We start from the raw sequence: 25945 nt of genomic DNA, 5'->3' as shown, positions 1-25945 counted from the left end.
AGCAGAAATATTTCCCTTTCCCTTAAATTTACTGTTGTGTAGGAGAGGGGAAAAGGGGGGGCGGGGCGGGGGAATTATGATGTAGCGGAAAAGATGTCTGCTTGTTAAGTGTGTTTGTGTGTGTTTACACACGCAGGATACAGCAGGAGAGTGAAGGTATGCAATTTGGTGTGTGTGTGTGTGTGTGTGTGTGTGTGTGTGTGTGTGTGTGTGTGTGTGTGTGTGTGTGTGTGTGTGAGATCCAAGTCACACTGGGTGATTTTTTGTTTTTTTCCCCCACTGATCATTTATGTGTGAGTGCATCTGCTTCTTGGAATCTAATATCTGTGTGTGTGTGTGTGTGTGTGTGTGTGTGTGTGTCTGTGTCTGTGTCTGTGTGTGTGTGTGTGTGTGTGTGTGTGTGTGTGTGTGTGTGTGTGTGTGTGTGTGTGCTTGCTCTGTGATTGTTTCCCCATCATGTGTAAGCATTTTGTGTGAGGCGGCTTCTGTTGGCTACAGCTTTATCAGTGGTGGCTCCAGCTGTGTGGAGTGTTCCTCAGGGGGTGCTGTGTATGGTGTTTAATTGGTCTCAAAACCCGAGCGCACACACACACACAAAAAACAGGCATGTGCATGTGACACAAGTGCACAGAACAGTATCCACGAGTGTAAAAACATACGGGCGAGGGAGCATATCTCCCCCACTTGCACCAATGTGGTCCTGTGAGCACGGGGCTGTGACGAGGACTGTTATAGAGAATTTGTTTGTCAGTGGTTAAGTCAGCAGTAGAGAAAGTGTACAGAAGTCCATGATGTCTGACACCACATCCTGATATACAGCGACAGAAAAAGTGATTAAAATGCATGAGTTATCAATCACCCGAGCGACATCGCCCTGTCCATCGATGATGCCCACCCCTCAAAAAAATACGCTCGCTCTGTCTCTATCTGGACGAAATTTCGCGCCCCTAAACACTTCTTATTGGTTGAAATGTACACGCTGCTTCCTTCAAGCATGAACGAGGGTTTGGTATATACTCGTGATAAAATCATCACGCTGCATATCGGGAAAGTTTCGCGTAAGATTTCGTCGCTGGTTCACTCGCTCGCTGTATGTCAGGATGCGGTGTTACACTGGAAATGTTTCTAGAAACTCGGCCAAGGAGAATCAAAGTGAGTTTCTGAAGGAACTGTCGTCTGTGGATACTCTTTAACACTTCACTGATAGTACCTCAAATACTCTACGCCCATAAATGGTCATACTCAGTGCATCTATGGCATAAGGACTTTGCCAATTGGTTTGTTACTCTTCAAACAAGGAAATTCAGTCACCCATCTGTGGATTTTCGGGAGTCAGAAAGTCATATCCTTCCTCACTTACAACACACCCAAGGTCAGTTGTCTTCACCATCTCAAGGAGAGACAGTATGCCTTTACAGTATGGTACAGTCCAGCTTTACCTCAAGGCTCATGTTTGACCCTAAACATGGAAAATTCCCTAACTCGCATCTGCTCAACACCCGCTCACTCGTCAAATAGGCTTTTGAAACTTTGGAGGTAAAGATGGAATTGTCTGTCCTAGCTCTCCTTTGATTGGTCACTTAGAAGACCCTGACCTTTCATTGGCTATTTGGTTCGTCAAAGACAGGCAGTTGCCTGAGAAAACAAAAGGAAACAATAAATAATGATATTTGGTTGCTGATTCTCACTTTTTCTTTTTTTTTTACCACTTTACCACACATACATTGTAGCAAAGCAGTAATTAAATGCCATAGCTGTGCTTCCTGCCCCTGATGCTTCATGGGAACTGGCCACTTGGACTAAAGGCTTAAATATGCATGAACACACCCACACAAACACACATACATACGCACAGCACAGGGTCACTGGCCTGGATTCAGGACTCAACTGAGCGCTCCACACTGATGCCAAAGGATGTTTGTAGAAAGCGTGGGACTCTGTCACATACAGGCGATGACCTTCAGTCAGATTGCACAATTGAAAAGCAACAACTGGCAGCTCAGTGACACACACACACACACACATACTCTTTTTACTTTTAACAGCTCGCTGCCATCTGAGGTCCAAATTACTGCTGCATTCTCTGCTGCCACCTTGATTGTCTTTGTAATAATGTGTGAATTGACCGGCTGAACCATTAGCCCCAAAAACAAAGGCTTTGTCCTTTGCCGGCTCTGTCCTTTGTCCAAATATGAGTCAGAGTGATTTGACTGGACCGTGTTATTAAATGAGATTGGGGTGTGTAAAAATCCAGATGGATCATCAACTGCGTCTGGTAGATGAGAGAAAATAGGATGTTAGAGAATCATTATCTGTTAATGGAGGGGTGGGACTTGTGATTTTTGAGGATAAAAGTGTGCCCTGGCTCAAACCATAAATTCAGAGCTTGGTAATTTCATTTTTGATCATATTTATCCTCTATGGTGTTGTGATGCTGTGTCAGTTTGTATTTAACCGTACACTGTTTTTCTTTATGTCAGGTCATTTGGGGAAAACATATTCCTTACTGATCCTTCAAATCTGTATTATCACAAAGAAGTAATGACACATGGTCTACTTGCTGGACAATTTGCAGAGCTTTCAGCCATATGGGCTGGAGTTTGCACATTTGCCATGGAGACGGTTCAGTGTGACCCGAGTATGGAACTATCATCATGTGCTAACAGCTGGTCGTATATCAACTCCTGGTTGAACCTTTCAACCCTTTCCCGACCTGTGCTGTGACTGGTTTTGGTCTAGTGTTCAAAGACAGTTAATGTCCACACTAATCTGTTGGGTTTTTTTGCACAGTAAACGTAATCACATAGATTCTGTTTTTGCTGTTTATCAAAATTAGTTTGTGTGTATCTGCTTGGATTTGAAAGTTAACTTTAGCTCAGTTCTGTGGCATCTCCCTAATCGTGACGAAATCGGTAATGCTAGCTTACTGGGAATACTGGAAGTGGTTTCCACTCAGGCCAACATTTGCAACTTTAGCTAAATTGTGCTAGCAAGGCAGGTATCATTAGTAGATTAAACTCACTGAAATATTGCAACAATAGTCTAGCTCAGTGCGAGTCCCTGAGCCAGGGAGAGCAGCAGGCGAGCCAACTGTCAATCACAGCTGTCAATCGATCGCCACATAGCAGACGTCAAAGCTGCTATAAGTTTTTATCTTATTAGCAGATCAGTTATTTCCAAAATGGACACCAGCACACTTATTAGAGAGCCTGCATTGAGAGATTGAGACAAGAATGGCTTACTGAAAAAAAAAGCTGTCTCAGTACATCTAGAGATGCTTTTTGAATGGAAGTCAGCTTTAGCACCTAGTGGTCATTTGCGACATATAATTGCATTTAAAGGTTTTTACACATTAGCTTCAGCCTCCAGCCTTGGTAGTTGCTGCTTGTCTATTTTATATATCAGCTGCCATACCAGATACAAATAGCAGAACGCTGGCTAACCATAACCTCAGTCTCAAAAAGCTCTAAAATCTGTAAAACATTAACACACTTTATACTAGTTCAGATAAGGAAAAACAACAGAAGACTAACATAGGAGCGATTCCTTTTCTTGGACGGACATGCAGACAGAAGTAAAACAGAATTAAAAGACTGAGTAGATAAAAAAGTAAAGTAGAATATAAATCATAATGTATAATATTAAGTAAATATTAAGTGTAATAATATTTCAAATTGTTTTATGCAAAGTGAAAAGTTTTAGAAATTTCACTTTGGGATTACACACACACACAAGGCCACATTTGAGAATACTTTATACACAGAGGAAGCGGAAGAAGACGGTACGGTCTACACAGGGACAAGAGACAAGAGATACTAAAAGATGATGCTGCTGTTTATCACAGACAACATATAATGCAAGAACTCATTATATTTTAAAGGGACAGTGTACAGATTTAAACATAAATGTTGCTATTGTAACTAGTGTTTTGCTGTCCCTTGTCACAATTAAACCATATTACAGCACAATGACAAACAGTACTAGCCAAAAGGATAACACAAAGTTACACATAGTAGCACGTCACACATTGGCAACTAAAGTGACTAATGAATGCTTGTCCAATTGAAATCAAGGAATTTAAAATCAGTAGTTACAGAGCTGAATAGAGTTTAGTAAACTTTTTAATTTGGTTTTACAATGTTGTCAGGTAGATATTCCAATGAGTTGAGGTGTTTACAGAAAATGCTGACCGTCTAAATACAGTGTGATGATATGATTTTATAGATAGAATATGTCCTGCAGTGATGGTAATGCATTGGCTTTTTGTCTATGTAACAACTCAAGAGGTCTTATGGCTGTCTCACCAACCCGAAAATCTTGGCGGCATCTAGAGAGACCGTGTCTGATGTGTATTAAGGTTGCTAAGTTGTACTAAACGTTTTTAACATATTTTAATTTGGATCTGATATCATGCCAAGATATTTAAAATCAGTGACTATGTCAATCTTTTTACTGTTGATGAAAATCACAGAAAAGTGATTTTAGTAAAAAAAACAAAAGAAAAAAACATACCTTTTGTCTTGTTAACATTTAAACTAAGACATGATTGATCAAGCCACTGTGTGAGCCTTTCCATCACAGTTGTACACAACAGTGTCATCTGCATACATTTGCAGTTCTGTGTCATGACACTGCTCAGGGAGATCATTAATCTAACACTGACCCTTATGGAATACTCATTGTGCACTTCATGTTACTGGAAAGTGTGTCACAAACTTTAACACACTATCCTATTAGATAATTATGAAGTTAGAAAAAGTTTTTTAAAAAAAGTTAAATTTAGAGAGTTTTGATATTGAAACACCATTAATAATTTCATCATCAAATTCATCTTGCTTAGCTACAAATACTTAGTGGTTGCAGTATTCCCAAGTCTATTTGTTGTCATTTTTCTCACAAATAGAGTTAGATTGTAATCGGATAAGAAAGTCATCAGATTATCATGTTTGATGATTTTTTTTATGTATAGTGTAGTAGAGAACCTTGTTGAGCCTTTGACTAATAGTTCTTGGTGGTACAAGTGACACTAGTCCTGTATTATGTTGTGTAATCAGATAGTAGGATGACCCGAGGTTGATCCCATCATACAGCTTTTTTCAGGCAGCTCTTATAAAGTTGCATTCAGGTGGATTAAAGATCATGTCGTTTGAGGTTGATTCAATAACAAGTGATCTGAGAGTTCTTAAGGTCAGCTCAGTCTCTACTGACGTAATGTCTCATACACTCGCTGACCTCTCACTTATAGAACCTGTCATCTCCTGGCAGCCACCCTGCGTATGTGTGTGTGTATGTGTGTGTGAGGGAGAGTAAGGATAAAGTTTCTGTCCCCTCTCTCCCTTAATTATGACGTGTCTTTTGGCTAAAGGCCGGGCCTCCTTTCTCAATCTTGAACGCTCCCTGTTTCTTTGCTCTCTACTTTTTTTTTTTTTTTATGTCTTGGCGGCGATTATTTCAAGCTGCTTTTGCTGTGTCAGCTAAGTGACATCAGTCCCTGGATAACAAGAGAGAAGGGGCGAGAGTGAGGTGATTGCACAGAGAGGGACCGCTGCCACTAATGACAGGGGGACCAGAGAGACAAAAGAGATGGGTGGGGGAAGGCGGACCGAGTGGGCGAGCTTTTATCGTAATTACACCCGCCTTCCAATGGGATGGAGGAAGGGATAAGATGAGAGAATTGTGGGCCAAGTGATCAAGTCAAGTAGAAATAAAAGCAAAGTTTAAAGACAGTAGGCCATTGCCGGTGCAACAGTGGGAACAGGAGTGATACATCAGTGTGATACTGGCCGTCTCTTAAAAGTTAAGTACTGTATCAGTGGTGACTTTCAGCGTTATCCACCTTTTAATATGATTCAGCTCCCTGCCTGCTCTCAACGAGGTCTGACAAGATTTCACTCAGAAGCTTCAGGAGTGTCCAACTGTCTTCAAGAGATACTCACCGTCCCACTCAATTCATTAGTATGACATTCAGTTGTGACTTTCAGTGTCCCATGTGGTCCTAGAGTCTTCTCTGCCCTGGAATTCATTTGGAATTAATAGATTAAAAGATAGTGCTACATATACTGAAAAAATCATTCAAAGACAGACTTAAAAAAAAAGAAAAAAGCAACAGTGCAACGGAACAAAACGTCTACATTTATTTAACTACACACTGAGCCTGAGGGATACAGTTTTCTAAACCAACCAAAATCTAGACAATCTAAAATATATCAGTACTGAAGTACATGGCAGCTAATAAGTTTTTAAGAAACTGCAGCACAGAAATGCCAAAAGTACTGTATATGTTTCAGGAAATGTAAAAACAGCATCACCGTTATGCATAATTTTCCACCAGAGAGCACCAACTGAGTTTATTTTTCAACATTAAATCATCCTACTTAGCAAACATCTTCATCACAATTCTCCTAATGTAAAAGCCAGTATGTTGTTGTTGGATTTTAAAAGCAGTCTCACCTCAGGGTCTGTTTTTAGCTGTTCTGGAGCTTTCCATCATAGACGTTCAACCTGTATTTCTGAGCAACACTAAGAACTTTCATCCGTCTTGATGAGTCGGTTGAAGCTTTTAACCAGTGTGTTGACCTGGTCAAGCAGCTACTAAATGGACCTGGAGGCAGGGTTTTCTCTAACATTATCAGACTTGGGTGCAGCCCCCAAGCGTTGTATTCACAGCGCCTTGAGCAGAAATGACTTTGCTGAGAGTTCTCCACCACGTTTGCTATCATTTACAGTCACGCTAGCTTCTCTGTCCCGTCACCTGCTCTCTGTGTTTTACTGAGGGCGGGGCTCTCAGCTGTTCCACACACACACACAAACATATACTAGACAGTGAACCAGATGAAGTACTGTAATTGCAATAAAAGCTTTTCAAGTAAAAAGGCAGTAAGTACTACCTGTTCAACAAGCATCAACATGGAGAAAAGTGACATTTTCAACCACTTTGCTCTCAGTCTCTCATCCACTGCTGCCATGTTTTACACAACCACAGCTTACTAGTTAGTCTAAGAGCAAATTGTTATTAACAACTAAAAGGAAAGTTTTCTGTATGTAACCCAACTGTTTAACCAAGTTTGTAACATATATTAAAACCAGTCAAATTCTTGTTAACTTATCTACTGGCAGCCCCCAGTCAATAATAGTTTTATTTAAGTGACATTTTAATTTTTTTCCCAGTGAGATATTGAGTTTACAGTATATAATGATTCTTCTGCTGGGATTATTACTGTTGCTGCTCTACAGTTGAGTTGCCCCTGGGTATGAAATGCACTTTATAAATAAAGCCGCCTTGCCTTGCCTAGAGACAATAATTATATTAATTCAATTTTAAAAATAAATCAACTCTAATCCTGCTCTGATTTGTTTTAAATAATTAAAACAACAATTATTTAGTAATGAAAAAGAAGCAGTAAGAACATCTATAAAGAACCAGACTGATAAGAGCATCAAGAAGATAAAGATAAGACCAAATTCAGATCCAACTCTAACACCGCCAGCAGTTTAACTTCCTTATTTTACTCATGTTACTTTGAGATGATTACTTTTAATGACACACAGTGCCATCACTCACAAAGATGTGAAGGGTTACTTCAGGTCATAGCGCTCACTTCATCAGTGAGCGTATCTGTTTCACTTATATTCTTAATAACGTCTGAGTGTATTGACATCACCCCCCCCCCCCCCACCCCCCGCCTCCTACCCACTGCCCACCCACTGCAACCACAGCACTTAAGCCCTCCAGAAACCATGTAGAGGAAAACACTTGCTTGAGGTGAAAGGTTTTTTTTGTTTTTTTTTGGTCAACTGCTGTTTCTGAGCTCAAAACCTTCCAACTTTAGAACATGACTGCTCATAGAGGTGCACAGAATGATTTGAAATTTGAACATCTCCAGTTCTGTGGCAATTGAGCAACCTCCATCTGCTGATGAGGACCAGATCAGCTAACTCATTTGAGGTCAGATGGTTCTGGTAGCTGCTGTTTCCACAGTCCAGAATGAACTTTGAATCTCATTACTGGAGGTATAAATATCGACATCAACCTCAGAGAGTCAGTGCCAGTCGGGATGTAACTCAGTTATACAGGATGGGACTCTTGAATATTAGTGCAAAAATATTGGCTGTCAGAAGCTTTGATCTTTTAAAAGTATTCACTTTCAAGTTTCTAACCTCGGACCCGCTCACATTTTCCATCAACCCTGACCTATCGAGGGAGAAAAGTTGACCAACAGGAAGACCAAAGACTGTTTCTTTCTGTCTTTCTGACTGCTCTTTCTCCTCTCTTCTAATTCCGCCCCCTGGTGGTGTAGTCGATACATCGGCACCTCCGTGCTGCGTAGTTTTCAGCGTTGCTCTTTTTTTTCTCCCATCTTAAACAGCAGCCTCCAATCTGCTCGTAGAGCTGTGGAGGAAGCCCATGGAGCTGAGTTGTGTAATTACAGCTGGGACTATTTTAATGGCTGTTTATCTAAAAGGCGGCGGTTATTGCAGAGGATATTGAGGTCAATTACATGATCCTCCAAAAACGTGAAAGCCTCCATTCGCTGCATATAGCTCCTAACTCCACGACCCTTTCATTTACACCTAAACAGCACACGCGGGATGTTTTAACAGGTACATATGTGCGGTGAATTAAACTAAATCACACATCCATATATAAATTCAAACCTACGCACAGTGAACTCCACAGCAGTCTGTAGCAGTAGATGATTATCGACTCGTGGTGTTTGTGTTAATTACTCTAGTTCTGGCATTAACTCTACATTTGTTTTGCAATCAGCGCATTAGAACATGGCCCTGTAACTCTGTGTGTGTGTGTGTGTGTGTGTGTGTGTGTTTAAGTTGAGGTCATTACCGTTAGTCTAAGCCATCATGGTTCAAATCTGACCTTTACAAAAACACATTTTATTGCAACAATGGCTAAAACTGCATTTCTGAAATGTACATCAGTGTAAAAGTTTCATTAAAAAGTGCTTTGTTTACTTCGCCGATGCAGCTTTTCAATTAAGCTAACACCTCCCTATTATTGTGGAGGATGCGTGCGTCTCTTGAGTCTATTTGCACGGGTGACATCAGCTGACATCTGCCGTTAATTAGTATTCAGATTACAGTGGTTGTATGGTACAGTAGTATAAAAAGGCCAGAGGGCTGCTGCCTGAACTGCTGGTGCATCAGCTACAAACACTGTAAAAATGATATAGTGTTGGACTGGAGGGAGAGAAATAACAATAATGATGTCCAAAGCCAAGCAAGAGGTCACAAGTAGACTATCAGCAACACTGACTGAAGAGGATGTTTGTTTAATAACTGCAGGGAAATTAGCCTGGAGCTGAATGGAAGTGGAGTTGAGGTAACAGCTGTGACGGTCACAACAAAAATCTAACATTGTGATCTGCATTAAATAGTAATTTACTGCAGGACTACCAAATAATGAGGTCTTTATTAATTATCATAGCTGACAGCTTATACTAGAACTCTGTCTGTGAATATGACCGCCTTCATTCTATACATTTCCAAACAAATGACATTTATTAAGTGTTTTTTAGAGAGTTATATTCCCATCAGGATGGAAAAGAGTCAGTGAAGAAGATCATGTGAGATAGAGATGAGATTGAAACTGTCCAGTGAAGCCCAGAAAATGTTCACAGTGTTGTAGCAGCCCGTTATAATACTAGTAATGATACTGATCTTCATTTATAGAAAAGGCAACAACATAAAACTGAGAAGTCATTAAATCATTAGGTTTTTAAAAACAACTAAAACCACTTTAGTAAAAGAAATAAAAAGACAGGTCAAAGAAAACTCAACTCAAGTCAAATCCATAAAGGCTCTTAGATAAAAGTGTGTTTTAAAAAGAGATTTTAAAGAAAGCGCTGACTAAGCCAACTTGATTTCCTCAGGCAGACCCACAGTACTAAGATGAGATATAAGAGAGATATCACATGAAGAGAGTCTGTGAAGAGCCTTAAAAGTCATCAGTAAGATCTTAAAAACATTCTAAAACACAGTGAGAGCCGGTGTAAAGAGGCTAAAACATGAGCGATTAGATCTCTGTGTTGTGGTTAAAAGCCTGTCAGCTGAACTCTGGAAGGTCTGGAGCCCATCGATTGACTTTTTTGGGTTTGAGGCGAGTAAAAAAAAAAAAGGCTGCTGCAATAATCCGGGCATGAAAGATTAAAAGATTGTCTCGGTGTTGGTAAAATGTCTCCTTTGCTGATGTCTCTGTCTCTGTCACTCTGGCTTATGAAATAACTGCCGAAATATTTGACTTTAAAGGCACATTACAACATTAAACACAGTGAGAATTCATCATCAAGACGCTATTATAGTCAGCAAACAAATAACATCATAATTGTCCCCTGAATGTCCTGAAGCATGACTGGTAAATAAAAATGATTCAAGATCCAACTGAAACAATCTTCCATTGCGTTCTAAAAATGGACTGAACAGCGTGGGAATAAGGTCAATAAGCAGTAATACTCTGACAGAAAATGTATTTCTTCGCTCTTGCTACGCTTTTAATTATTCACTGTGAGATTCCCCTTTTTTTCGCCTTTTCAACCCAGGTGGGTGGATAAGCATGTTGGAAGAATCTTAATTTCATTTCAGCTGCTTCTTCACTAAAATCCTCTGTGGTTTGTCAAATCCCGCTCAGTCTAAAGAACTGACATTTGGGAAGGCCTTCCTCAGAGGTGTGAGATGGGAGATAGTAACTAACAAAAGGTTTTTTTTCCTTCCCATATCCTCTAAAGAATCTCTTTAATCAGAGAAGCATCTCTTTTATAGCTCACATGGAGCATCTTGACTTTATTACATGAAAAAAAAGCCAGTTTAGAGTCAAATTCAAGCGTTACATCTCGCTCCATCAAGCTCATTTACACTGATTTGACAGAATCTGAGAGCTTTTCCTCAAAAAGACATAATGTTTGAAGTTTGCATCCACAACTTACTACTTCATGTTTCTATATATAAATGTATCTATCCTGTATATGTTGTTCTGTGTGAATAAATATTGCAAACATCCCACTTCTCCACTATACTGCTTAGGACTTTAATTCCAGCTTTACATCCTCCTCTCATTATTATTCTCTCTGCTTGTGTACGCTCGCCTTGCAACGGCTGAAAATGATGTCTCTGGTATTAAAGCTTAAAACGTCTCCACTTCTTTTCTTTTTCGTCACAGGCCCACCTTTCGGTACTTCACCTGGCACACGTGTGTTTTTGGCATCGTGGGCTGTGCCGTCATGATGTTCCTCATCAACGCCATCTACGCCTCAGCCAGCATCGCCTTCATGCTGCTGCTGCTTCTGCTGATTCACTACCTCAGTCCCACCTCCAGCTGGGGCTACATCAGCCAGGCTCTCATTTTCCACCAGGTCTGACACGCTCTCTCTCTCACACACACACACACACACACACACACACACTCTCAATACTGCCTTGTCATTACTAGAGCAACTAAAATCTCATCCCCTCAGCTTTACAAGAGCCTGTACGTCTGCCAAGCAATCGTTCTATCAGCTTTATAGAGACGCCCAGACACACACACACACACACACACACACACACACCCACAAACACAGACTGATCTCTGCTGCCTATCCCTCAGCCGAGCACTTTGCATTTAGCAGACAAACACACACATTTTTTCCCTTCTCTCTTCTGTCGCGCATACACACAAAAACACCGCCTTGTCATTCCTACAGCGACCATCTATCACATTTATATCAGGCTTAGCAGACACACACACACACACACACATCTGCATGTTTCTCATCTGCGAAGCTCTCTACATTTATTACACACACACACACACATATTCACAAACATAGAGACACCGCTTTACATCATCCAGCTCTCCATGTCCTCTATCTGGAGAGCCTGTTGCTCTCAAGGAGAGGGGGGCACCGTTGCCAGAAGGGCCCGTTGCCGAGGGGAACCGTTGCCAAGGCTGCGGGCAGGGGTTATGGACAGAAAGGGTGAGGGCGGTTGGGTTTGCCAGCAGCTTGTCAGGGGGAAGAACATTATTACAACCACTTAACTTATTACGCTTTCCTTCCTCTTTCTTCCTCTTCCTCTTCCACAACAGGAAGCAGCTCAGTCTGACTTTAATCGATTACGCTAAGAGGTCGGTCTAGACCTATAGAAGAGGCCACGTGTGTGTGTGTGTGCACGTACATAGCTCCTACACACACTTGTCTCACTCTCCTGCAGCGGCCGTATGCCAACTGGGTGACATTGAAAGAGAGACACAACAGCCAACAGCTCATAACAAAAACACACGGGGAGATAACAGGAGGCTGACAACAGTGTTTAGGAGAGGAGGGGGAAAAAAAGCACAGAGGAAAAGACAAACCGTGGCAAGAAATGCTGATGGTATCAGGGGAAGAGGAGAGATAGAGACAGAATATAAGCAGGGAGAGGAGATGAATGATCGAGGAAATAAGTGATGGATGAGAGCGAAGCGACAGAGAAATGATGATACCCTGATGGATGAGAAGACAGAGGGAAATGGAGAGATAAAGAGAGACAGATGATTAGATGAGTGGAGGCGGTCGGACTTCACCTCCAGGACTTTGTTTTTTTTTTCTTCTTCATTTTTTTTTGAGCAATTACCGGACATTACGGCGGCATGAAAACAGTTGTGGCGATTACGATGGTAATAATGTCAGGAATGGTCTTCATTTTTGATCGATGGATGCACAGACGCACATGTACAGTTACACTCAGCAGCTTCAGGAAATCGAGCTAAACTCGTATCGATGAAGACGACGATTACCAGTGTGATTCTTCTGGGTCTCTTCAGTCTGAACCTCAAGGCAGAGCTGCTACATAGACATTCCCATCATTAGCTCAAGTCTGTTGAACAAACCCTAAAAGTGTTCTCAAGTGAAAGTCAATATTAAGTATTTTTAGTCATCCTTAAATGACTCTCCTGCATTTAAGAGGTGTCGCTCACAGCCAAAAAGTGCCACCGCTTTAATTGGCTAGAAGTTCTTAAATCCCCACTATTCCCTCACTCCCCTTCTGCTGCGAGGTGATTGGTCCACTTCAACAAAGTTCCCTCGCCTCTCCACATATCCCCACTATGCTGGCGTCAGAAACGACTTTTTCTGTGACATTAAGATAGCAGTTTTCACCTGCGCTCCTCCACTTTTGATAAGGAGCACTCCAGAGTGTAAAAAAACCCCAAAAAAAACACAGAATGACCCTTTAAAGCCTTCCCTTCAAACAGTTGAATCCAACAGTGAGAGCCACAGATTTAACATGGTGGACATGTCGTGGCTCAGTTAATGATCATTAATTCCAATGAGGGAATAAATTGAGTATTAATCAGCCCTGGTAGGCTGTAGGTTTGGGTCTAATGTTTGGTTCCGCATGGTTACATTTGCTTAATGGTACCTTGATGCCACCTCGTCAGCACAGCAGTAGAATTCTAATGCAGGCTGTGTTGTATTGTGCATTGTAATACAAACTGATACACACTGGTATGCTCATAAGTTATCATAGAGGGGTACAGTATGTTTTTTTTTTGCAATTTGAACAACATGCATCTACACATTGGAGGAATGCATATTAAAAGGTAGGGTTGGGTGAGTCTAATTCTTGAAACACCTTTTTATTTGTAAGAGGAAGATTGTGTTCTTTCAAAAAGTTGATGGTCTCACTTCAAGTTTAAAACATCCCCTCCAATCAAAAATATGTGTTTCTCACATTGATCTGCTGGTGGGGGGAACATTTCTCACCCTTAAAGAACAGGCTCATCATTTTTCAAATCCATCCTAAAGTAATAGTAGAAGAATATTCCAGGTTTTGCCTTTATTCAGAAAACTACAGCATTCCTACTAAGCTGTTTACATGGCCAAAGAAAAAGGATTATTCCACTAATATTCCCATTTACATGCAGAGAGATTTCAGGGATTCCCTCTGCTCCAGTGGGAATAAGAATCACAGGAACTCCAGCAAAGTGAAAAACGTTATTAAGCTGCTGCCTGATACTGATATGTGTAATATTATAAATGTATAGTTACAGGCACATCCAGTACCGAGGTAGTCTCATGATGTTTACTGTGTGTTTTCGCTGTCGTCTCCACCGATCCGTGGCTGTGTGTCAGGATGATAACCAGTCCCCTCTCTGTCCCTGTCCTGGACAAGGTGCACTCTGTTTTTCCAGCTCTCCACTCTCCTCTCAGTACTCCCCCCCATGTCTGCCTTCCTGTTTCAGCATATGTCATTTTGTCTGAGCAGGGGTGCGTTACACAATCAGCCTGTCATGCATCTCTATCCCAGCCTTGTAAACTGTTGGCTACTTGGTTTGTGAACAATGCACTTAGCTGAGCGTAAACAGGCAAGAGGCCACGTGTCACAAACTGCAGTGAAGACTCCAATGTGCTGTATACATGTCCAAAGAATACCTCTATATCCTGAATATCATCATAGCCCACATGTTTTACATGGGAAAATGCTGCATTCACAATAAAGCCTCATTCAGAATATCCTGTTTACATGACCTGTATCAAATTCAGGATATTGTAATATAATATTGTAATATTAGTGTGAACTGTAAACACAGTCACTGACCTTTTTCTTGCTGTGATCATTCCTCCTGTTTAGAAGATAGCCATTAGAAGATGCCTTCAAATGCTTTCAGTATAAGTGATGGAGGACAAAAACAGCCTCATGTATTTCAATGTTTATTTGAACTTTTATGAGACTCCAGCCGTCCAATTTAGTCAAATAAATTCTGTATCCTTTCAAGTTACACTTTTTGTTACAATCCTTCTACTGCTGCTGGAGGGAGACGCTGCCCAAGTGAAACACGAAGAGGTGAACGTCATACTAAAAAATACTACCTTTTAACTAAGAAGTTATACACTACTGTATATGTGATCTTCTAATGATCAGTATGAACAGGAGAAATGATTGCAGCAAGCAAAATGTGTTTCAATGTTGGCACTTGAATATAGTTTAAAGATAGACATGAAAAAAGTGAAACTGTCCTTTAAACCTAAATCTTACCTACAGGCATGATTTGTGACATAACGCGTAGTTTTGAGCCAGTCATGGTCCAGTATGAACTTACACTGAGAACAGGCTTTTCAGTGAATTCATGTGTAATTCATGTATATTTTCTGGACTTTTCTTGAGCTTTCAGGATTGATGGATGATGCTGACAGACTTTTGAATCATCACATAATGAACACTGCACAGATGATGCTGTGCTTCTGTTTAGTCTGTGCTGTCTGCTTTTTGTTTTTGTCTTTTGTACTTTTTCATTTGTATGAATGTTATTTATGACAACAAAAAAGAATCCTTGAATAACAAAAAAGAACAGACTTTTCGGTGAAGTAGGAGAGTTCTTGAAAATATTGATATACTAAAGGATTCTTGATTTTTAAATGAGGTACAAGGACAAACTAAGAAAACACATACTTCTGATAAATTAAAAAGCAGGTTATTTGTCTGAAAACAGTTTGTTTATATTCTTACTTTAAGTACTTAACTAACTGTCTGAGCCGTTCATTCAGGTTATCGAAATCACTCTCATCCAGTCCTCGTCTCTGATGCTGCTGTACTGTGTCTGTCTTTGAGATTTAATTTCTAAAAACTTCAATCACAAAGAAATGAAGGAATAGAAACATGATTATGATGAAGGACACAGAAAAAGTATAAAGATAAACTAATGCTAACAGACATGTAAGAGTAGGATTGAGAAAAGTTTCTCAATAACAATGATACTAAATCATGTATCTGTTAATGTGAATGTGTACTGCACTGTTATGTTTTTTGTAGACTTGAGTTTTCATCACAGCTAAAATATATAAGATTTAGACGATATCCATTTATTATGCTATTATATTATCATTATATCAGTGGTATAAAATGATCTTCAGATGACAATAATTTTGTTTATCGTGATAATTTCTGAGACAATATATCGTCCAACAGTAGTAGTTATCGTCAGGGGTGCATTAATGAACGGGCTAACCTGGGCTACAGGCTACAGGCTCTAAAAATTGAGAATAATTATGTAGGCTAATAAACACTCGACCGTAAAGCACATGACACTGCACTACAGTGACATCTGGTGGTAAAAGTGATGGTGATGGTGCGACACTGAGAGCCCTCTCCCCTCCTCCCATATCTTTCATTTTGATACAATGTAACAAAATCACACCATATATATATCCAACACAGCTTAGTAGAGGCACACAAAGTGACAGGCAAGATGACACATAGCCTAATAGTTAGCAACAATGAAGCGTTCACACCCAAGTGGCGTTGTAATTGTTGTGATGTAATTGTGCGTGTGTGTGCATGCATGTGTGTGTGAGTGCATGTTGGCTCATTTGCAAAAATGAAATGCACATAGTTAATGTTAGGCCTACATACATTAAATATATAAATGGCACAGAGATGAATCAGTTATTTGTTTGCAATATGTTTGATTTGTTGCATAGCCTATGGAACAGTTATTATTAGCCTAAGTGAAGTATTGTGCTGATGTAATTGTGTGTGTGGGTGAGTATATGTTGGCTCATTTGCAAAAGTGAAATGCATATAGTTAATGGTACATACATTGGTACATACAATGGTACAAATAAATGGCACAGAGCCAAAGATGACCTTGCATTGAGTTTTTATACGCAAAATATAGTATCAACCACTTAGGGATGGGGGGCTCATAAAGTCCTGAAAAGGGGGTGCGGTGGAGGGGGGGCATCATAAAGTTCTGTATCCTAGGGACCTCCAGTGATGTTAATGCACCCCTGGTTATTGTGACAGATCTACTGCACACATCTCCCATCATGGAGTAAGAGCCAAACATAAAACATACATGTGTTCAAGTCAATATACTGCCAATTTCTACTTATTTAATTAAAATCCTGCAGTATCTTGTAAGATTATGAAATTCCTCACTGGTATGTTTCCAGTCTGACAAACACAATTTCACAGTATCTCATCTCTGAGTACAGACCATAGAGATACTTCTCAATGACAACCCAACTTCTCCTGAATCTCTCTCATAGGTGCGTAAGTACTTGCTGATGCTGGACGTGAGGAAGGACCACGTCAAGTTCTGGAGGCCTCAGGTCCTGCTGATGGTTTCCAACCCTCGCAGCAGCGTGGGCCTCATCACCTTCATCAACGACATCAAGAAGAGCGGCCTCTACGTGTTAGGCCACGTCCAGCTGGGAGATCTCAGTAAGGACTCAATCCCACCCTGTGTTTATCTTCCGTAAAAACCTTTCCTTAAAGTCCATGTAAAGTAAGAATAAATACATGGTCTGAGTTTGACATACCACAGAAAAGTGTGTTGTTAACCACCCTGCCAAATTTGAATGATTAAAAAAATCGCTAAATATTTGAAATTAGGCTTCAAAGTTGTGTAAAAATCAGCCTCTTTCTCTGCTCCTAAACGCTGTGGGAGTGCCCGCCGAGTTCGCTGAAACCCCGCCCCCTACCAAGTGTCACCTGTCAATCAAAGTCACGACCTCTACCAGAAACATGGACGCTATGTCTGAGAGCTTTCTGCGGCTAACTCAGCGGCTAACTTGGCGGCTAACTCAGCTAGCTGGCTAACTGTAGACTGTAGTAGTAGTAGTGTGCGCTGAATGTATTTATACCTCTACAGCAGCAGGGGCAGGTTTATGTGGGCGGTGATTTGCAGACCCGCCCACTAAATCCTGAACATAGAAATCTTGAAACACAGTTTGTGAAGCCTAGCTCCACAATTCAAATCTAAATGGTTGAAATGCTTTTTACACCTTTTTTAGAAACACATTTATGACCTATTTGATGTGTTTAGAAGAAAATGTATGAATTCACTTTACACAGTCTTTAAAGTCTGAATTGAATTTTCTATCTTCAAACATAAAATCAAATATTCTCGACTCCCAAAGTTCTCAGCATCTCCACGTAGAGAACGTTTACTTCTGCACCATTTCCCATCTAATCCTGCACAGTGTGAGAGTGTGACCATTAATTATGAGCAAAGCAAATCAGGGATGGTGGTGAGATAATGTTTTTGGATAATTTAACTTGATTATGGTATTTAGAGGCAAATACAACTTTGCAACTTTAACATTATAGCAACTTGTTATTCTACTCTCGACTGGAAAAAGTAGTAATGTTGCCTCTTATTTGAGACTTGTCCAAACGGGTGAGTAAATATGACTTACTGCTGCACATTTGTGAACGTTTCACAGCAAGCATCACTTCATTTAGTCTTTTTAGCATGCTGCTCATCTGCTGCCGTTTTATTTCCAGGGAAGTAATCACTACACACACACACACACACACACACACACACACACACATACGGGGCTCTGGAGGCGTCCTCCTTCTTCTCTGCAGAGACACACACTCGCAGGGTTTTAAGGAGCAGGGTTATTGATTGTTTTCTTTGTCTTTTATAGACTTTTTCTTTTTTTCATGCATTGATGGGAGACTGGGACTGGCCCTGAATGGAGTCTTCAGAATCCAAATCCACTTGAGTGTCTCATATTTGAAAAAAACGATATGTTCATTAGCCAGTGAAGAGCCCTTCTCTAATTTGAGTACTGATGAAGCGGTGTGTGTTGAGAAATACGAAGGACTCACTCCACACATAATGGCTCCTATCTACTTCCTGCTTTGTTTGAAGTGCATGTATTTGTTTTCTCAGTTTTCTAGCAGTCTTAGTACAGCTCAAACTACCACAGATTATCCATGAACTGCTTGTAGATGTGATCTCAGCTTTGCTCTCTACATACATATTGATGTTTTTCTTTGGATGATTGATCACCTGCTTGCCTGTTTGCGCTTTCCTGTATCTTTCTCTCTGTCTCAACTTCTGTCTGTGCTGTCATTCGTGCTTGCATCTCTCTTTATCGCCCCCCCCCCCCCCCCCACACACACACACACACACACACATTTCAGCGCCTCTCACTCTTGTATGTCTCTCACACTTTGCCTCTAATTCCAGCTCTGTCATACTGACTTCTCCACTTTTATCCATGTTGGTTTATCTACCTTTTTAGTGTTTTGAGAATATGGTGGTGAGGTCTCAGTCCGACCCTCTAGGGGGATTTTGGGGGATGCTCAAATCCATCATTTTGGTGCACTCTGAGAGCAACATTAAGAGAGTTATATTATTGTATTATTTTACAGATGGAAATAAAGAAGATCTCTCATTAAGACTTTTAAAAACTGAACCATCAAACCAGCATAAAGCTGCTGCTGCGTTTTAAACAGCACACAGGTGTTTCAGATACAGAGTTTTGAGGTGGAGCTGCAGGGTTGAGTGGAGGTGTGTGGAGAAGTTTATTTGTGCTGTTGAATGTAACCGCTGAGAAACAATCAGAAAATAACGTTTTATTGGTCTGATTCACCGGCTTTCTTAGCGTCAGCACTCCCTCTCTTCATTCACTCTCTACCTCGCTCGACCACAGCTAACACAACAGCGTCCTGTAGCCGCTTACTGACGGAGCAACTCTGTCCTCCATTCAGTGTTCTGACCTTTTATACAGAACACTGAGGAGGAATAAAGTAGTAGTATTCCTGCATTGAACAGACTCTCTTAGAGCAGAGGAGAGCAACACAACGAGAAATGACAGTAAACAGCAGCAGAGGCTAACGTTAGCTGCTCCTGTCCTCTGTCTCAGAGAGGCAGAGACGATGGAAAGTTGTCTTCATTCAGTAATTCAACAATATAATTGCACAAAAGAAGATAACGTATCATCCTATATCTCATTTGAAAAATGAGACGTTATGTCTTAGAAACTCAATAAACCTCTCAGCCCTCAGTGTGACATGTTCAGCTCACTGTGAGACTATAGCGGGCCGTCACACTCTCTTTCCTTCACTTGCTCTAAATCTAAACACACTCCCATTGAACTGTCATCTGTTTTTCTTACCTCACACCACTTTGTTTGACCTCCTCTCTCCCAGACACTTTACCATCAGACCCTCTGCAATCCCAGTACGACTCCTGGTTGTCTCTGGTGGACCATCTGAACATCAAATCCTTTGTGAACCTGACTTTGGCTGATTCTGTACGTCACGGTATCCAGCATCTCCTGTTCATCTCCGGACTAGGTCAGTGTCACCATCATAAATTTACAATGTCCTAATGGGTCTGTAAGGACATACTGTAGCTCATATGCTGTGCTGTGGTTTAAGATTTATGTCCTCTCCAAGTACTAAAATGAAAAAGTGTAAAACTCTTAAAGTAACTTAGCACCTTTTAAATTCTTCTGATGGTGTAAGCTTTTGTTTGAGTTTTTGAGTTTTACCATGTGGGGATATGGAAGCAGAGGTCTTCTTGGGTCCACACTGTTCTGAGAAACCAATCTAGACCCGATCCAAAATGCAATCAACCGGAACAGAGAGAAAACACAAACAGTGGCAGCAGCACATCAGGCTGTTATGTTATGTTTGGATCTATGCAGGTCAGGTCTCTCTTTTTTGAAAATGAATTTACACACATCAGCTTGGGGTAGGTTTTTCCATGGGTCCATTTTGGGTCGGGTCCAACATCTTGGACCTGTGAAGACTTCTAGATCAAAGTCACAACTTTTCCAATTTTACACATACAATAGTGGCTTTAGCTTCTCTCAGGTATTACGTTTCAGCTGCCACTTTAACTCTCTGTTTGGGTTGACTACATTTTGGATCAGGTTATGTTTTGGGGCTATGCAGGTTTCAGACCATCTTGGGTCGGGTCCAACATTTTGGGATCCATGAAGACTTCTACATCAAAGTCAAGACCAACTTTACATTTTCAGTAGTAGCTTTAGGGGTGTTTGTATGTATTTAAACTTGTACTTCCATTTTTCCTGCAACTTCAACTTCTATCAGTAATTATGTTTCAACTGACGCTTTAATTTCTTTCACTGCCTTCTTAAAGTGACGCTTCATTGGACGCTTACACTTAAACTGAAACTTCAGCACTTTCCAGCACTGCCAATTGTCAATTCCCATAGACACTACAGTTTAATTCATTGCTTATAGTTATATGTTAACGTTTTACCATCTTACTGCCATTTCAGGAATTATTTTCAAACTGCTGCCTCAATTTCACTTCACTTACATAAACTGACACTTCATTCAACGTATACACAGAAACTGAATGTACAACTTCCATTTCACTGCCATTCCAACTTCCTTTTTCCTCAACTACCACTCCAATTTCATTCATTGCCTTATTACACTGACACTTCATCTTCTTTCAATGCTTACAATTAAACTGAAACTTTAAGTACCTTCAGCTACTTTCAGTATTTTCTTTCCGGCAGCCACATCTTAGTACTTCCATTTTTGCTGCCATTCCCATTTCTTTCAGTAATCCTGTTTAAACTGCCACTTTAATCCCTTTTAGTGCTTCAACTTAAAATTTTATACTATGGACTACGACTATTGTTTTAGTCGTAGTCCATACAATTTAGTTTCTGTGGTTTTCTTGTTCTTTTCTTGTTGTTTGCTGTCTTATTGTTTTCCGAAAAGCCGTCACTCACATCTAACTTAGACCACTCTTCTTTTCTTAAGTCCTTTCCCTTATTTCTCTTTAACTTCCCACCCAGATTCCACTCCAGCGCTCATCTACTTCACATCCATCTTTCACTTCATCAGATGAAATGACTGAACCTGTGCAATCCTCCAATTAACTACTCCAGATATCCATGTTAATGATAAAGAAATGATTTGCATCCGATTATAACTCGCTGTCTCATCACTGTCTGTATTCTCTCTTTTTCTACACTCCAGGTGGGATGCGTCCCAACACCCTTGTCCTGGGTTTCTATGACGACTGTCTTCCGAAGGACAAGCTGATCGATCCGTCGCTCTGTACCAGTCAGTCCACAGATCCTTCGTGCCTCTCTCAGGAGGTTGAGCAACAACCCCCGCTCTTCCACTTTGCCTCCTTGCGGGGTTCCAGCGACAGAAAGGATTATGGGGAATCTGGAGACGGGAAGTTTCTGGGTCCTCAGGAATACGTAGCAATCATTGCGGACGCCATGAAGATGCTTAAAAATGTGGTACTGGCCCGTTACTTCAACAACTTTGACCGAGCCCAGGTCCTCTCACCGCCCTCCTCCTCTCCGGGGAAGGGAGCTGTGTATGTTGACGTCTGGCCAGTCAACCTCCTACGTCCAGACAGCTCTAGCTACGTCGACACCTGCTCTCTGTTCCTGCTACAGCTAGCTTGTATCCTCAACATGGTCAGATCGTGGCGCAAAGCTACGCTACGTCTCTTCCTTTGCGTGGAGGAAGGACGTAGCGTGAGAGGCTCAGAGGAGAAGCTGGGCCAGCTGTTGAAAGAGTTGAGAATCAAAGCTCAGGTCTACACCGTGCCTTGGGACCAGCAGGTGGCGCTACATTGGCAGCGTCAAGGCGAGTGGAGCAAGAAACTGTCGTCGCAGTCCCTCGATACCGCCGGTGAAGAGAAGAAGCCGAGAACAGAGGAGGAGGACGAAGACGATTATGTTAATAGCTTCCCAAGCAACACCACACGCCTGTCGGATGACTACGTGTCAGCTGTCAATAAGCTGATCCTGGAGCAGACCCTGCCGCCCCCTGCTGTGCGTTTCCTATACTTGCCCCGCCCCCCAGCTGACACCCGGCGCTACACCACCTACTTACACCAGCTGGATCTGCTGACACAGGACCTGGGCCCCACGCTGCTTATCCACGGTGTCACACCTGTCATCACCACTGACCTTTAAACACTTTAAATGAGGTGTGCCTTATATGCTGAGGGCTGGCGAGTTTTGCAGTGTCTCCATCAGCTGCTGATGTTGTGTGGAGCACTTTAAGCGCAGCATCACCGCAGACCTCAGCAGTTCTGATCCAGTGCTTTACCCCCTTGTTATTTGACCCAGACTGGGACATCACACCTGACTTGCAGATCACATCTGCACTGCCTTGCACAATATGGACCAATATAGAACAACGTCCAACCAGAAACACAGCCTATTTTAAGAATAGTTCAAATGAAGACCAAATATCACACTGTGTATTTTGGCTACTTAGAGATAAAAGAAAATCCTGACTAGTATTTCCTGAAGGCATCATAATGTAATTTGTTCAGTCAACTTTAAGCATGACACAATGAGACTGATGGATTATACCAAAGTAAAGTTAGCAGGGGGGAAAATCTCCACTCATTTAAATCACCAATCCCCCCCCACCGTCACTTGATCAAGTAATTCCTCAGCCTAACGGTACAGAGAGCAGTCTAATTGTCCTCTGACTCTCCTTGTTCATTCTCTCAATGTTATTTCATTTTTTTCGGTGCGCCGCTGCTGCTGCCACTGCCCACACTCCCTAAAATCACCATTCCATATGCCTTCAGATCAAAAAAGTGCCTTACTAGTCTGGGAGCTTAAGTTTGGAATCAGTCCACCGCAGACAGAAAGTTGGAATGCATTACACCTCCAAGCAGCAACTTTCAGGAAATCTGCTTTTCCACTTTAGAGGTTAAAACAAAGAACACAATTGAACAGAAATAGCCACGGTGCTTCTATAGAAGTCTTTAAGATTCGTTCCAAAAATTCTTGTATGTTGCATCTCAGGAAGACATTCCTCTCCTTCTTTTTCTTTTCCCAAATGCACTTTTGTTCTTCCTCTGCCAAACTGCATATTGTGCAGATCTCCAAAACGACCTAAAAATGTTTACAGCACCAATAACTACTGTGATTAGCCACAATATTACTTTGATTTATTGTTTTAATGTATTTTAGGTACTTTCTAACTTTTAGGATTGTTTTTACTCTTTAGTGATCGTGTTGCTTGACTAGCCTGGATACTGACGTGTTTAAATGAGTTTTAATATTTGCTACAGCTTTCACCTTTGCCACAGAATTTCTTGTATTTAAACAATATCATCCCGATGTGACCAATTGCAGTATACTCTGACATAGTATTCCCAGTCCCTGACACATTCATAATGTTATCCATACGTCAGTTACAGGCTTATTTTATTGTCTGAAGGCTTGGGATCCTTGAATTTTGAGTCTTTGAAGCCACTACAGATAAAACATGTATTTAATTTAGATTAGAGATTTATCCTGACAATCTTCCTCACATTGATTGACACATCTGTAGAGTCCAAAACTGGTTTCATTTTGGATTTAGACTATCCTGGACATCCTCTTGGTCTGAAATTAGATTTATGTTTACTCGTCGGCCAATCGGATCTGTCCTATTTCCATGGGCGGATCCTCGTTTGGACACTACACTCCTCAACACACTATTGACACTACATTTCTTCAAATCTTTGTCCTGAGGACTGCAAACAATATCGCAGGACACTCATTTATTGAAGAGATGAAATGTTCAGTGTTTGAATTACTGTTGAAATCTGACAGATTTATATATGAGATATAAGATGTAAACTAAAGCAACAGAAAAAATAAAAAGTTTGTATTATGTGTCTTCTCTCTTTTTTTTTTTATTTTACATCCTCAGGAGATTGTTTGCCGAAGCCAGATCAAACTTAACAACCGCTCAGGGTGTTTAAACTTTGTTTCATTTCAGCTGAGGACCAGTTTGTGTGTCTCAGAGAGAGCAGGGAGCCCAGGGGTTTTTGTGTGTGCGTCTGCCGCACTTGTTTGTTCGAGGTCAACTTTGAAAATAGGGGCTGAGATAGCTCAGCAGCTCAGACAGAGAGAGATACTACGGGGTGCCAGCCAGCCAAATTACCTTGTCCTACAGTCACCCTCGCTGCCAACCAGGCAGAAATGGATTCCATCTCCGCTCTGAGGTGAACAACAGATTGGAGAAATAAGCCCAAATAACCATCGATATCTGTTCAGGAGGAGGGAGGCTGACATTTATCACTGAGGGAAAGACCTCAGCTCCGAGAGGATTTGATGTGTGTGTAAAGAATTGCTTTTTCTGATGTGTGTTCCTATGCGTGCCAGAGTGTGTGTGTGTGTGTGTTTATAGGATACCACACGCTTCAGAGTTTCATTTTGCATTCAAAGTGTTTGCTTGTTAAACAAAAAAACTGTAAGCTTGTAGAGGAAAGGAGGGAGGAGGGGAGAAAGGGAAGCGGCAGTGGTTGTTGAAGAGCTGCTCAACCAAAGGGGTTTTCCTAAGTGTGTGTGTGTGTGTGTGTGTGTGTGTGTGTGTGTGACAAAATCAAAAATGGAGACCACCAGGCTGAGTTTGCCCCCCAGCCTAAAACTCTTGCTCTGTCATGTCTGCAGCTCTGATCAGAGGAACCTTGTCACTGCCTTGTCACTTCCACCATGTGTCATAGACCCTAACTGCCGGGCACGCTATCACATCACTTATCATTTCTACCACACTTTCCATTTCACCCCCCCACACCCCCTTTTCCCTTCTGCATCTTCACATCCACTTAATTTTACATGACACACAGATTGCCGGAGTCATCAGATGGATCAAGGAAAGAGATGGAGGGAGAATTAGAATTAAAAGATTGAAGAGGAGGGCGGCGTGTCAAGTGGAATTCGGTCACACCGACACCCAGATTCGATTACCATTTAAGAGTTTTCGGAGGCCAAACAGACCCCCGGCCTTTCCTGCTCGTGTTTGCATTCAAATATGCAGAAAGCGTCACACGGATTAAACACAGCAGCTGCAGACTGGGATTGCCAAAGCGACAAGGGCACTCCTCCCGTGCTGTGATTGCACGTCTATTGTATGTGTTTAGCAGCGTGGTGCTGAGATGATACTACTTGACAGTAAAAGCTCTGAACAAAGTGCGTGTGAGTATATGTATTCTTGCCCTTTGATAATAACAATCCCTAGAAAAAGTGTGGTAAGTGGTATCCTGTGAGTCTGAAGTAAAGGTTTGCTCAAATGGTTTTTATTCATAGTGGCTCTGTTCTCTTCATCAGTATGAGCTGTGTTGCCTCACTGTGTACTTCATGGTCTACAGCTCTACTATACACTCTGAATAGGGTTAAACCAGTCTGGTCTTTGTTAGGCAAATACATATATTTTT

The 25945-nt window shown here is 41.3% G+C and overlaps 1 protein-coding gene across 1 annotated transcript in view; it reads left to right on the top strand.

The window, feature by feature from the left end:
* The window catches only part of zgc:153039 (uncharacterized protein LOC767698 homolog), a 66155-nt gene extending 43131 nt beyond the window's left edge, over nucleotides 1-23024 (top strand). Inside the window, exons 10-13 of the mRNA XM_053321221.1 lie at nucleotides 11171-11363; nucleotides 17019-17193; nucleotides 19921-20067; nucleotides 21736-23024. Coding sequence (XP_053177196.1) covers nucleotides 11171-11363; nucleotides 17019-17193; nucleotides 19921-20067; nucleotides 21736-22694 — 1474 coding nt within the window. The 3' untranslated portion in view covers nucleotides 22695-23024. The remainder of the gene's footprint in view (nucleotides 1-11170; nucleotides 11364-17018; nucleotides 17194-19920; nucleotides 20068-21735) is intronic.
* Nucleotides 23025-25945: the final 2921 nt, after the last annotated feature.

This window comes from Scomber japonicus, chromosome 6 (assembly GCF_027409825.1).
Source record: "Scomber japonicus isolate fScoJap1 chromosome 6, fScoJap1.pri, whole genome shotgun sequence".
Classification (NCBI taxonomy): Eukaryota; Metazoa; Chordata; class Actinopteri; order Scombriformes; family Scombridae; genus Scomber; species Scomber japonicus.
This window is presented reverse-complemented; position numbering and strand designations above follow the sequence as displayed.